This window comes from Schistocerca gregaria, chromosome 1, assembly GCF_023897955.1.
Source record: "Schistocerca gregaria isolate iqSchGreg1 chromosome 1, iqSchGreg1.2, whole genome shotgun sequence".
Lineage (NCBI taxonomy): Eukaryota > Metazoa > Arthropoda > Insecta > Orthoptera > Acrididae > Schistocerca > Schistocerca gregaria.
This window is the reverse complement of record NC_064920.1, coordinates 901,788,581-901,803,280: the sequence shown is the minus strand read 5'-3', so window position 1 is coordinate 901,803,280 and position 14,700 is coordinate 901,788,581. Positions and strand designations below refer to the sequence as shown.

Genomic DNA, 14,700 nt, shown 5'->3' with positions numbered 1-14,700 from the left:
CCTGTCTGTGATGCAGCGTCATGGGTAATGGCAGCCATGGTCTCCGAGCTGATAGTCCATGCTGCTGCAAACTGTTCGTGTAGATGGTTGTTGTCTAGCAAACGTCCCCATCTGTTGACTCATGGATCGAGACATGGCTGCACGATCCGTTATAGCCTTACGGATAAGATGCCTGTCATCTCGACTGCTAGAGATACGAGGCCTTTGGGATCCAGCACGGCGTTCCATATTACCCTCCTGAACCCAACGATTCCATATTATGCTTACAGTCATTGGATCTCGATCAACGCAAGCAGCAATGTCGCGATACGATAAACCGCAAGCGCGATGGGGTACAATCCGACCTTTATCAAAGTCGGAAACTTGATGGTACCCATTTCTCCTCCTTACACGAGGCGTCACAACAACGTTTCACCAGGCAACGCCGGTCAACTGCTGTTTGTGTATGAGAAATCGGTTGGAAACTTTCCTCATGTGAGCATGTTGTAGGTGTCGCCACAGGCGCCAACCTTGTGTGAATGCTCTGAAAAGCTAATCATTTGCATATCACAGCATATGCTTTCTGTTGGTTAAATTTCACGTCTGTAGCAAGTCATCTTCGTGGTGCAGCAATTTTAATAGCCAGTAGTGTAAGAAGCAGCACGATAGTGGACGACTCATCGTTCGTGATGTAATAATTTTAATGATAACAGATTACTGGAAATATATTCCATATTTATAGAGATGTGTCGCAAATAGTTTTTTAGTTCTTTTTTAAGACTTGCCGACTTGCTGTATCCGCCCATCGCTTCTGATAGCACGCACGCCTCAGTTGCGTTGTTGTGCTTCCTGGCGGGTTTCTTTTAAGAGATGGCGCTAGTTTTATTCTGAGGCGTCAGGGAAGGCAGGTGCGATTTCCACGTCAGCGAAAGGAATTCTTGGCCACTAACAAGAGCGACAAGATGCGATAATTGTCCACACACTCCGGCCATGACCATCCTTCCCAGAGCTAGAAAATTGATATATACGAGGTAGAAACGGATTGGGCTTCTCAGGCAGCAATGATTGTGGCGGTTAACACGTGTCACGTGCGAAACAGTGGCAGCAGTTGTGGGGCATTGCGGCGGCGTTTTAGCACAGGTAACTGGCGAGTAGTGTTAGTTTCATTTACTTACTGCAGTGTGTTACCTCTTCAGTCAAGCATTAACGCATGTGGTCTTGAAAAATGGGAGATATTCAGCCAAAATAATTGTAAATTGCAAAAAGTGTTACTGTTTATCTTTATGCCATTATTCTAACACTATGGTATTAAATATTAGTTATATGAGGATAATGTAGACTAGGTACTTAGCAAATGTATATTTTTTGTTAATTAATGTACTGCATAATTTATTAAACATTCAAGCAACTTGTATGTGTTTTGGGCTACTGATAGGGTAATATGCTTTGTAGCACTGACAGAAAATGTCATGACATAACAAAATTATAGTAATTGTGCCAGAGGACGTCGCACCCGTTTTCAACACACGGTAAAGCGTCACACAAACACACACATTTTTTCTTTAAATATCGTCTAGCGGTAGGTTAGTTGTACTTATAAGCCTTCTTACTCTTTTTATTCTGCCTGAGATGGGATCCTATCTTACTTCTGCTGTCGCCGGTGCTTTGTGATGATCCTCTCTCTGTGAGGAAGAGAACAAGATAGGTTTCGCACATATATTCGTTCTACGAATAAATATTGGAGGGGGAGGGGGTGCGAGGAGGAAATGTTGGTTCTTATTGATCCATAGAAAGAGGAAGGGGGAGGGGAGGTAGGGAACTGTCGGAGTGTCTTAGATTATCGCACACTCTTTTCAACCATTCATGACACCCATAAACAGTAATGTAGATATGTGATCACACGTCCGTGTACTTCCAGAAGGTATAAGCATGAGTTCCTCGTTATATAAATAAAGTACGTTCTGTCATATGATGGGCAGATTGTTCGGCTGCTAGTGTACCTAGTGTAGTGCTAAGCAGACATTAATCACAGCACGGGGTCTGTGGCAGCGGCGGAGACGGCAGTGCGGAATATTGCAGCGTTTGTTCACTAGCGGGGGCTGTAGTGCTCCCTTATGGCAGTGCTGGTTGTGTGCAGGTTTGCACTTGAGTGCTGGGATGATCCCTCATATTTTTCGTAGTTTTGTTTTACCAGTAGTAGTTGCAGTAGATCTTTAACCCTTTCTGCGTCTGGGATTCCAAATAGCATCATTAAATATTCCTGGCTTTTTTGAGCTTCTCAATGCTTCAATGATATCGCTTCACGTAGTTCCAAGTTTGGCCAACAGATCACAGTGGCGTTTGCTTTCATGACTCGCCGTTTGTTTGAAGTATAGGCCAGAGAAGTGTCGTGAGTTGTGCTACTGCATTTGTGAGTGAACAATAACTGTTGTGTTTAGTTTCATTCTGTGTATACTGAAATTCTTAGTTATGGAAGCAAATTTACGTAGTTCCTCAAGGGCAAGGGAAAGAAATGCGGTAAGTTTACAATACTGTTATGTATGCATTGTTTTGAGTAAATATTATGTAATTTCTAATGATACTATTTGGAATCATTATTTTATTTGTTAACCAATAGCTTCAAAACGACTTTTGCAATGGGTATGGCATATGTGCAGTATACTATCGTCTACTATCGCCACAATTCAATAATGGAGGGGTGGGTTCTTCGTAAACTAGATTTGTACTTTTAGCAGGGTGGTGTCACACTGCGCTAACACATTGTATTTGCATGCATCCTCGGTTGACAGTCTGTGAAAGTGGGAGGAAATCAGTAAAATTGCGAAAAATTTCTCAAAATCTGCGAATAGCAATGGATGGACGGAAGCTTCTAGAATTTGGTATTATAATTACTGTGCCTCACATTATATTGTTAATGTATCTTACTCCTTGATTTTATTAATATCTACCGCAATTTTACAGAATATGCTGTGATGTCATGAAATTGTAGTAACCCAGCTGAAGCACAGTCAGAAAATATATTGTCGAAACCTCTTATAACATGAATTTAGCTAATATTTACCGACATTTTGCAGAATATGCTGTGACATCATTAATTTATACACACACTGCACTGTCAAAGAGTCTTACCACATTAATTATGATAAACTTTGCTTCTTAACAAGCACGACTCTGGTTGTGGGATTCCTCTCACTGCAGCATAAAGACTTCAGTCGATTTAATTCACATAACTGGAATAATAATTAAATTATTTTTATTATGAAACTTTCTGGCAGATTAACACTGTGTGCCCGACCGAGACTCGAACTCGGGACCTTTGCCTTTCGCGGGCAAGTGCTCTACCACCTTTTCTTTTTGGTAATCTCATTTTGTCCGTTGCTTCTGCTCGGGGGGACGTCGTAGGACATCCGTTGAAGGTCGTTGTTGATCCATTAACTCAGTTTTTTTATTACAGAGGGCAGATAACTCTCTGACCGAACACGCTGAGCTACCATGCCGGCTGCCAACTGAGCTACCGAAGCACGACTCACGCCCGGTCTCACAGCTTCACTTCTACTTCTGCCAGTATCTCGTCTCCTACCTTCCAAACTTTACAGAAGCTCTCCTGCGAGCCTTGCAGAACTAGCACTCCTGAAAGAAAGGATACTGCGGAGACATGGCTTAGCCATAGCCTGGGGGATATTTCCATTTCATTATTGTTATTATTATTATTGAAAACAAATGCCCAAAATTGATCTCAAACTCACTACGGTGCACAGACCTGGAATGAGGAAACCTATGCAATTGCTCTAGTTACAGACGATGAGGAGGGAGAGCTGGGATCTTATTGGTCCAGGAGAGGAGGGGAAGGGAAGTGGTGTTGTGGGGTGGGGGTGGTTCTTGTAGGAGGAGAGGGGAAGGGTGTATGGGCAGGATGGTAGTTCCCTTGGGTGATCCTGAATGTACCTCGCCCTATTGCCTCATGCGTAATCTGACTTCAGAAGTGACTTTAACATAAGATAGTTATCTCGTTCAGTCCCTGCCTGCGCATCTACTACAATACTGTGGACAAATAATGCTACCAAAAAATGGCTGTAATACTAAATTATGGCCATTGTGGCTTGGTGTAATACGAACGAAGCGTTATGTTACATCCACTCAAGAAGTTAATCTTCAAATAAAAGGTGATGTAAGTGGATAAAAGTAAGATACAAAAACATACTGCTAATTGGATGATAACGGTAGAAATAAAGGGCGATGCAAGTCGATAAAATTAGGGCTCTAAAAGTTATTGCTAATTGGAATGGTAGAATTCGCTGATGTCTGAGACTGTGAGCTATGATTCGATCATATATCCTCAAAAAGTATACATAAGAGTTTCGCACTGTATTACTTGCTATTCCACTCTTACTGCGGACGCTAAGCTAAGACAATATTTTTGTGGTTTGTTCTGAATGTCATTTGTGAACACTGAAGAGGCCAATTATTAGTTGTTTTCGATCTTTAAATCCGTTGACTGTTTCTGGTACATTTTTCATGAAGTTTTATTTGTCTACGTTTTTCATTATTAATTATTACGTACTAATGTCAACTTTCCTGAGTAGGAACGTACAGTCATGTAGTATTGCACTTTTTTGCAACACAGAATTGAAAAACAGAAGACGTAGCGTATTGTTACATCACATAATGATACTCCCACTGGTTTGCTGAAAGTGTGTCAAGACTTGTGTAGCTGAGACATGCCTAATGTATTTGTCACATATTCTGTTATCTGATGTAAACGAAAGTCTTACGGGTAATTGGTGAGTGCTATTATGGCGGCACTTGGAACCAGTATTTCTCACCATTTTCTTTGTCAGCTTCTCCAGGTGTGTTCTCTTGCTTGTGGAATTTTCAGGGTTCTGGATTTTGAGTGCTAGCATCCAAAATATCACGGAAAAGGAAAAGGCCGTACTCTAAAATAAATACGAATTATTTTGAGGCATTGTTTTATTATCGTATATTTTGATTAGGTACACAGCATTCTCGCCAATCAGACTAGCATAAGACAGATGAGTACAAAAATAGGAGTCGTGTAAGTGATATGTCTACCATGTTGAGATAAATCACAAAAGTACCCAACAAAGTAATAGCGCAGTGTCTTTCGCAACTTATATTTAGAGAAACAAACGTGCACGTAAGTACAATACCGAGAAACGTTTAGACTCCTGGATAACCCACGCCAGCTTACTAAGCATGTCACTCGGAATCTTCTAATAACAAAAAAAGGAACAAAATGTCGTCTGAGGGCAATGTTGGCTGCTGAGTGATTATATATCGTATGCAAACTGAGCATTAACAGCTGCTGGCGTCTCAGCTGAGAACATTGCACCTCTGTCAGATTGGCACACAGGCAGTTAAACAATTCCATACCGCGTTGGAACATAAGTGAACACCGTGGTGGAATCACTTTATTATCAACTGAATAGAAACCGGAGCCATTCAAAATCGTACAGTTTTAGAACTGTGAAAAACAAAAAATTATTAAGGAACGAACTAAAGAAGAATATCGAGCGTAGTAAAGACAGGAAGAATTAAAACAATTATGCCTCTCAACATATGAGTAACAGAGAGGTAGGAGGAATACAGATGATTAAACAAATTCTGTGGGCTATTAATGAAATTTGAAGAAAATACGATATCTGAATGAATACTAGCAGCTTAGACCTCTTACGAAATGTCAACGGAACGCGTAAACGGTCAGAGTTATAATAGATAAGTGAAAGTGTGACGGAATAGAAACAAATGTAAATTTCCTCTGCTTCATATCTATGGTCACAAATTTTTTGTCATCAGACTATCGGTTTTGGTCTATGATGTCCATCATCAGATATTTCAGATTATTCGCTCGTGGTGAAAAGTAAAAGAAATTTGTATTATATTCGGGTCTCTGTTCAATTCGCGACCATGTCACAGCTTGAGAAACAAACGTGTATGCTGGAAGGAATCTCGTTGCGCACAAAAAGTGTATACAATAAAAGAAAAATACCTCTATTAGAATGACTTGAAGCGTTAGCTTCGATTGTAATTCTAAGTGACAATGAAGTGAGTGAAGAAAAAGGTCGAAGAAGACTATATGTCAAAGAGGGTACAGAAATAGAACTTAAAAATATGCAGTTTCTAGAAAGTGACGTAAGAAATTTTCTAATACTGAACCCTGTCTCAGAAGCATAAAACAATTTTCTGAATGTGCACAAAGGGAAAAGCAGAAGACGTAAAGTTGGAAGCATCTGATATGCAGGATTACAGGAGGATATTAAGAATCAAATGGACACATGAACAGTTACGTATGCGGTGAAGGAAAAGTGTGTGGCCAATCCTTAGGACTAGATAGGGAACACTGATAGACATGTACCATTGACAGAAGCAAATAACTGCAGAATGCGGCAATGACCGGAATCGGAGTATATCTTCATGTCGACATTAGACTGGCCAGAGGAAAGAATCAAGTAATTAGCTCAGGACAGACACAGATGAAAGACAATATCAGGATAGTGCAATAACCACAACACAGCACAAATAAAATACAAATCTGAAACATTTTAGTGCAGCTACAAAAGAATCACCTGCAAGCTTCTTATTCCACCGATTCTTGAGTGCTGCTGGAGTATTTATGATCTTTAGCAGACAGGATTTTAATAGAACATCAGAGGAATCAGGTAATGATACGCAACTGAAAAAATTACTATGTAAACATTGAAGCGTATCAAAGTCGTCATTATGTGTTTGGGCTCTGAAGCTACTCTAGTAATGATTAGATTTCTCCACGGAAACGTCACATTTGTTCCAACACAAGGAGGATATATTTCCTTACAGGTATAATACTGTACAATAATTTCATATTAATCTAATGAAAATGTAGACATTTCACAGTTACATATTTGGGAAAAAATAATTGTGTTATTTTTTTTGCCAACGGAAAGGATTGTAAAGAGAATAAGCGCCTGTCCCGAAAGCACACGGCTTCGGGAATCTGTAAAAGCACCGCAACTGCAGGCGGTCCAGCCGGCTGCACCAGCCACCACAACATTCATTCCACGTAACACAGGTAGCCACACATCATTTGAAACAAAATGGACTCGGTGTACAAGTACTTCGTCGAGTCATTCACAGTTAAAAAGAACACTATCTGCATTATTTTGAAAAGAACGAGTTACAAAAGATTACACAACATTACATACATCTAAACTCGATTTACAACAGGAAAAGGTCATTTATGGCAACACATTTCGACTAGACTAAACTTATCACAACGGTAGCTCAAATGTGTGTAGAATCAACTCTCCCTGCGTCAGTATTTCCTAAAGTTTCCAGCATCACTTCCGTTCGTATAAGACCAGTTCACATTTATCTCAGCCCCTAAAGCACCACATTGCTGATATATGATGAAGCAGTTACCACTCCACATAGAAAGTGCGTGTTAGCCGAAACGACTTGGAGAAACTGAACGAGAATGCGGACCTGTTTGCTGTCTAACTTATTTGGTCACTATAATCTATTACATCTTCTCTCTAATCAACTACGGAGGTGTTTTCGAACGCCAAGTACTACTTGTATGAAAAGTAAGACGTCGTTGAGTGGAACTGTTCTCCACTAACATTATTGCTTACAATGTGATCCGCTGGCGAGTGGCTTACGAAAGCCACGCATTCCTGTGCGGGTCCTTCTACGTTAGGATATAAGGCAATATAAACATCTCGGTAACTACGGAAAGTAATGAACTTTTCGTCTACAGCTAACTTTAAAGAATAATGCACAGAGCTACTTGACTGTCGTAATTTAACATGAATTCATTTGATGACACACTATCGTAGTTTCCGAGCCAGATATATACGTCTAAAAACAGATGTCCGAACTCAGTTGTTCCACATTTTTTGAAAACTGTTCTGAAATACACTAGTAAAACTAGAAGTGATATTTTTAAATGCTTTTCTGACTTTCAATTAACTGATCGTCTGATGGTCTCTGACAAGACTAGGTAAGTTATGGAAGTGATGTGTTTTTCGTCATTTTTCATCTGTCAGTAACTTGTAGCCACAAGGTAATGCAGCTTTTTCTGTATTTTATTACAAAGCAGTCGTAGATAAGATTCTCCAAAAATGTGAACAAGAAAATACCAAATGACACATCAAATTTATTGTTATTATAAAAGGAGAAAAATGTAGATCAACCACATTTATCTCAGTAACGGGACAGCAGTCCTTGGGTCTGCTGTACATAGAAATATCGCCCTCCTCTTTTAAAAATACTTTGTAATAGGTACGTAAGGAGATGGGTTGCAGGGAGAGAGAGATTGAGGCATCGGCGTAGTTATCTTCTGTCCTACGATGGATGACATCCAAAGCAAGCTGTAAAACATTCTGCATCCAAACGCTACCGTTCATTACTTGCACAATCACACCAGGTATTCTTCACCGACACGAATGAGCGTGATCCAGCACACTCATTTCGAAATGTTTGTTTAAAAATAGACATCACAAATACTTTGCATACCCTATAAAGAATAACTCGCCCGCAGTATAGAAAAACATACTGTCCTGTTATTTAGTCAAACAATAAGTAGGAATAAAACTTTCTGAGTAACAGGTATCACTGTGAACAAGTGCTTCGTAGCCATAAATCTCTGACTGTATGTTCCAGGAGCAGTCACACAACGCCCACCTTACAATAGACAAAGGCACGAATTAATGGATGCTTTAGAAACCTAACTTCCAGCGTAATATTTAGTTTCTATTTCGACGGAGATTGCTACACTTCTAGAGGCTAGTTACAACTGAATACTAACGTGTGTTACTGCTCGTGCAAACCAGCTAAACAGGTGTCTACCCTCCTGCGGAAAATGAGTAAATGCGAAACACATGAAAAAAGTCTCAACTGTTAATCCATGAGGACATGATAATATGTATCACACAAATTTTTTTTATAGAAAACTCTGGTCTGAAATGTCCAATAGTGAGTGTTCGCATAAAGAGTGCGTACCTGCCTAATTTATTCGTTTTTCTAGGTAAAACTTCGTGTGCTCATTATGCATTACTTTCAAAATAAAGTTCTAGTAAAACAAATATATCTATAACACACTTATAATGACTTAATATGAGTTTAAACTGATAACTGATTATTGTACAAAAAAAAGAATTGAAAGACAAAAGACGAACTGTGCCACACGTGAAGTGTATTTGACCATTTAAAGTTGAAGATCACTACGAGTATTAAAAAAAAAAAAAATATTTTCGAGAAGAGAGTCCAGTTTCTTGCGAAGGATAATTGTGCGACAGCACTGTAAAATAAACGTAAGCACCAATGGTGATGGATGTCTGACTGAGGAAGGTGAAAGTGACTGGTTTCGAAAATTGTACATGAAAGAACATCGTGTTTGTGATTCGGTGAATGTCATGTCTCAGCAGGATGTGAGAAGGAATGTTTATCAAAATCATAGGCGACAAATGAAAGGTAACTGAGGAATATAGGAAAATTATCGATTTGATTTAATGATATACTGACAGAAACTATACCAACCGATTGGAAGAATGTTTTAAACAATGATTTGTGTGTAAAGGAAACAATTACGCCATGAATTATTACAATAAATACTACCAGAAACCAATTAAAGAACAATTGTTCAAATACACTGAAATAAATATGTTATTCACAAATGATAAATCGGTCTACCCAACAACTTAACACTAGATACTTCTCAAAGTTCTACAAGATAAATGTTACAACAAAAAAATGGAATGATGAAGAAGAAATTCTAAAAACCGGAATGTAGAAGCAAACAAACTAGTCCAGCCCGAAGGATATCCACAACAAGGGATGGGTTTAGTCAATAACTCAGAGTGAAAGGATTGCGAAGAGATGAGGTTATTGTAAATGAATTAATCTACAGCTCACTAGATCTACATGAACAGGGAAAATATTAAACTGATATCTCTTGTTGAACTGTGATTCAAAATAGTGTGCGTATCTGCCCTTTTGATATTACGCATTAGAAGAAATGCGTAATTGATGTGCCCGTCTTCACTACTACGTTTGTTAAATTACACAATTCGGTTACCATTGAGGCCAATAGCGCATAACAGTGAATCAGCTTTGAACCGTCAAATTCTTCTCAGCTCTACAGCTGCGCTGCAATAAATAAGATGTACGTAAGTCTTTTTCTTACAGTTTCTTTCTTTCAGTGTACGGAAGAAAGCTGTTAACTTTAGATGCTTTGGCAGTGAAATATCTTCCGAACGGCAACAGATGAAGAGCGTCACACCACTGTCTAAGAATAAGCTCTTGTTTAATGGCAGTGTGTTACGTATTTGTTGAATACAGCAAGATATCTCATATTTAATGACCATTTTTCGCAACTATGACTACCGCTGGATCATGACATTAACTACACTTGCGTAAAAACGGAAAATGTGTTGGGTGACGCTAATCCTATTAACAGTGGTCCCTTTTCTCCGATGCAAATGCATCTTCCCTCTTTCACTTTACAGGTTTACGTTGCCTTCCAAACAGTTGAACTTGCGTAAGACTGCTTTGGTGCATAGCCTTCCATTAATGGTCCCTACATTCTACAGTTGTGATACCAACATCCTGATGTTTTCCTCTTATTGTTTCACTCGTAAGAAAATATGTAGCAAGAGTCGCCTGTTTTCTTACTACATTAGAAAAATAGAAGATAACAAACAGTTACTATTGCATGTAATGAAGCAGGGGAAAGACATGTATACTGTTCTCAGGGTAACGATGTTAACAGAGGTCTTAATACAACTATATAAGTATTCTATAGACGACTGTAATGAATTGACAGCAATGCACACGCACAGGGTGCATTGTCCTAAATATCTGCACACATCAGAACGTAGTACGTTCTAAGTAGTAAAATACGAAACACACAAACAACTACTAGTTTTTTCCGAGTACGGATACACATTTTTAAAACGAAATAGATACCACTGGTGATTTCTAAACACATGTCCTCCACCACACTGGATCGATAATGGAATTAATTTTGTCTTCAGCAAATATTCGGAAGAGCACTCATACTCGTGTGTCATTGATTAGATTATTAACTGTTCCTTTCGTGATGAAAGTTCGAAACTGATCAATAATAACTAGTAGAAGCACCAAATTTGAACAACGTACCTATGACAGTTGCACGTTTAGAGCGTTCAAGTATATCGGACACAAATGTCGCAGTAGAAAATATGATAGTATAGAGACAGACTTGTCCACTGCGTACACTGAGTACACTGTTTGTCTGTAGTGGCGTGATGTATAAAGATGTCACCTGGTAAAAATTGATGAACTCGTCCAACATTTCCGCAAGTGAAACATCGAAATGGTACGGCCAGATGAATGCACTGTACTTGACTGAGGAACTGCAGTGCTCTTTCTTAAAAGATCTCCCCATCACTGTTCTTGGCTACTATGTGGGAAATGTCATACGGACCACAAGATAACCCCCACCCTCGACTAACGTAACGTTCCGCGACACTTTCTGTGACGTCAGCGTCCCGGACTGTAGCAGGTGTATGTGCGGCTGCCTACACCTGGAACCGCAGGCGTCTGACTCGAGGAGCCGGCTGCGCCGCGGCGCTTGCCGGCGACAGCGTGGCCGCACCGACGCCGACGCCGACGCCGACGCCGACGCCGGCGCCGGCGCCGCTCTCCGTCCGCTACAAGTCGCACGCCGGGATGCGGAACGCTGGCCGGCAGAAGCGCGCTTTGGCGGCGGCTCGCGGCTTGTCGCGCTCGTCGGCGCCGACCGTCGTCGTCGTCGTCGGCGGGGAGTCCTCGTCCTCGACGGCGGCCAGCCGCTGCAGCTTGTGGCGGCGCGCCACGGGCGGCTCGGCGCCGCTCAGCGACAGCGAGCTGGAGGACGAGTGCGAGCGCAGCAGCGCGTCCGCCACGACGCCGCTGTCGACGGTGACGTCGCTGCGCGCCGAGTCCTGCCGCACGGCGCTGCCGCCGGCGCTCGACCCTGAGTCCTGGCGCCAGTCCGCGGGCACCCCAGAGGATGCGGACCTGGCCGACGGCGGCGGCGAGGCCACGACTACGGACGCCGCCGGTATGGCCAGGGCGTGCTCCAGGGACGTCTCCTGCAGTGGAATAAACGTCGGAATAACGTCATGTGCATACACCTACAGTTAAGCACATGTGCGTGATGAAGAGGCGAAAGGAGATGATGATGATGACGATGATCACGATAGGGAAGACAATGAAGGAGACGAAAGTGACATGGTTTTTTGGGCACCTAACATTCACATCAACGCCTAATACTAAATTCTAAGGAGTTAATTGAATGTTTAAAGTACACCTTAATTCATATTCCAAACATTTCTTATGCACATACACTCATGGCTCACACACACACACACACACACATATATATATATATATATATATATATATATATATATATATATATATGAGAAGGGCATAATTGCTCTACAGATAATTTTAACGGGTTTGTCGAACCCACATCTATGAAACTCTCGAATGTACTTAAAAATGTAACAAGTACCACCAAACAAAATTTCGACAGACAAATAGTTATAAACTTCGAGCACACCTGGAAGTATTTGTTTTGTGATTTGTAAGACACTCTTATATCTTCAGCCGTTACTTAAAGTGTGTGGTTAACAGGCTATTGCATTTACTAACCATATACGATCCTAAGAAGCAGAGACCTGTATTGTTACGATATGCTGTACCGTATAAAACAAACACATAATAACGACTTTCGCTCTAATACTCAGTAAAGACACTCGAAAATTTAGACATGTAAGACATATATTATCTAAACAAAGTAATAAGAAGAGGCGATAGAATTTATAAACATACATTGTCAATTAAGCGTGCACTCTCACAGATAGGCTCTCATCGCTCAATGCCCCCTATCTGTATGTATTTTGTCATTTAGTGAGGTGTCAGAGTAATTGACTTACTGAGTATCAGTTTGAGAGAAGCTGGGTTTATATCCGAAACTGTAGATTGAGAAGTACGTCAATGAATTCAGATGAGAAGTATCGATAGTTCTTTTTAATAAGTCACAACTGAAGTACATTTGGTATACGGCTTCTGCTCTCCCGTAACTATATCAGTGATAATACACTAAATCTCAACTTTCTTGCTTCGTTTCTGGAATACAGTTTATACAATTTGCGCAGTAGATGTACTCGCGATGTGCTACTGCACAGACTCAATCCTATCAAGGCAGCAAAGGGTTTGTAAATCTTTGAATGAATACGTGCTGTGTCAAAGTACATCAGAGTGGCTTAGATGACATTTGTCTGTAAGGCTCCATCATAGCAACGTGATGGCACAATTGTGGCGTGTATTCAGTGGCAAATTATTGTCTCTTGGGTTCTCTGTTAGCAACGGCTCACAGCCAACAAACTTGGAAGTCCTTCAGAACAACTGGATGACTCTTTCTTATTCCAGAGTTAGTACAGTCCTCTGATACTCCAGATATAAGTTATGTGGTATCTTTTTTCGGACTGACAAGACATGCAAATCACGAGACACACATGACTCTATAAAGAGTGACCACACTCTCCGAACATACTCATTCCTTTGTCACGTCAAAACCTCTTCAAACAGAAATTAAAACCTGTGGCCAGGCAGGCCAGGCAAAAACCTGTGAAATTTCGTTACCAGAGCAGTGTGGTGCAAGATACCAGTCTTCATAGTCTGCCGCAGTAGAGCTGAAATACCTCAGGCACGGCGTGGTGTTCCACCGCCTCGGTCCTTATATGTCTAAAGGTGTGGCATGGTCACAACAAAGCTGCAAAAATCTGCCACGAATACTCCCTGGCCAGACCTAGCACCAACTTGACTGCTATTGTCTTGGTTCAAATGGCCCTGAGCGCTATGGGACTTCACAGCTGACGTCATCAGTCCCCTATAACTTAGAACTACTTAAACCTAACTAAACTAAGGACTTCACACATCCATGCCCGAGGCAGGATTCGAACCTGCGACCGTAGCAGTCGCGCGGTTCCAGACTGAAGCTCATAGAACCGCTAGGCCACTCCGGCCGGCGACTGCTATTGAAACTTACACATACTGTGCATCAGTCAATGACCCAATGTGCTATTACATATAGCCAGTATCTCCGCTTTCTCCTGGTCTATGGTCTACTGCTAGATCTGATACTGCCTCAGGTCGAACTAGCGCCATACACCTCGGCCTGTCTCCAGCATGGTTCCAGTTGGCCTATGCTCATCTCCAGGGGGACTTGTTTTTAGAGCCAGTGCACTGAATGCCCGATTCTCTGAGGAAGCAGCCTACTCTTCTACACCTGCGCCTGTGGAATGGCAAACACTGAGGTGTCTCCTGCACTTTGCTGAGACAGCTCGGAGCTGCCTTGGCGTCCTCATCTGCTGCAAGGCTGGCACACTGTCTTGTGTTTTGCTGACGTAGCCATGACTGCCTGGTGTGTTTTACTTGGGGCCATTAGGCACTGTATTAGAGTCTCAACGATTAAAGCTGTGAATGCTGATGGAGCATTTCTGATTTTGTGTCTGTCGAATAACTGGTAGTATGCATTCTACGTCGTGCATGGGGTATGCTAAATCCACCAACCTGTCATATATTACTGCCCACAACCCCAATTGTTGTTACACATTGCTATGTAACTTTGTAGATTGGTTTCCAGTGGTAGATAAATTGGCGATAATTTTTGTGGATACTGTTTCCTGTGGATGG

At 41.2% G+C, this 14,700-nt stretch overlaps 1 protein-coding gene across 1 annotated transcript in view; it reads right to left on the bottom strand.

Annotated features, from left to right (window-relative positions):
• Positions 1-11,416: 11,416 nt before the first annotated feature.
• LOC126280827 (uncharacterized) overlaps positions 11,417-14,700 on the bottom strand; it is a 376,685-nt gene continuing 373,401 nt past the window's right edge. The window contains 2 exon segments of the mRNA XM_049979800.1: positions 11,417-11,666; positions 11,776-12,089. Of these exon segments, the coding sequence (XP_049835757.1) occupies positions 11,417-11,666; positions 11,776-12,089 (564 nt within the window).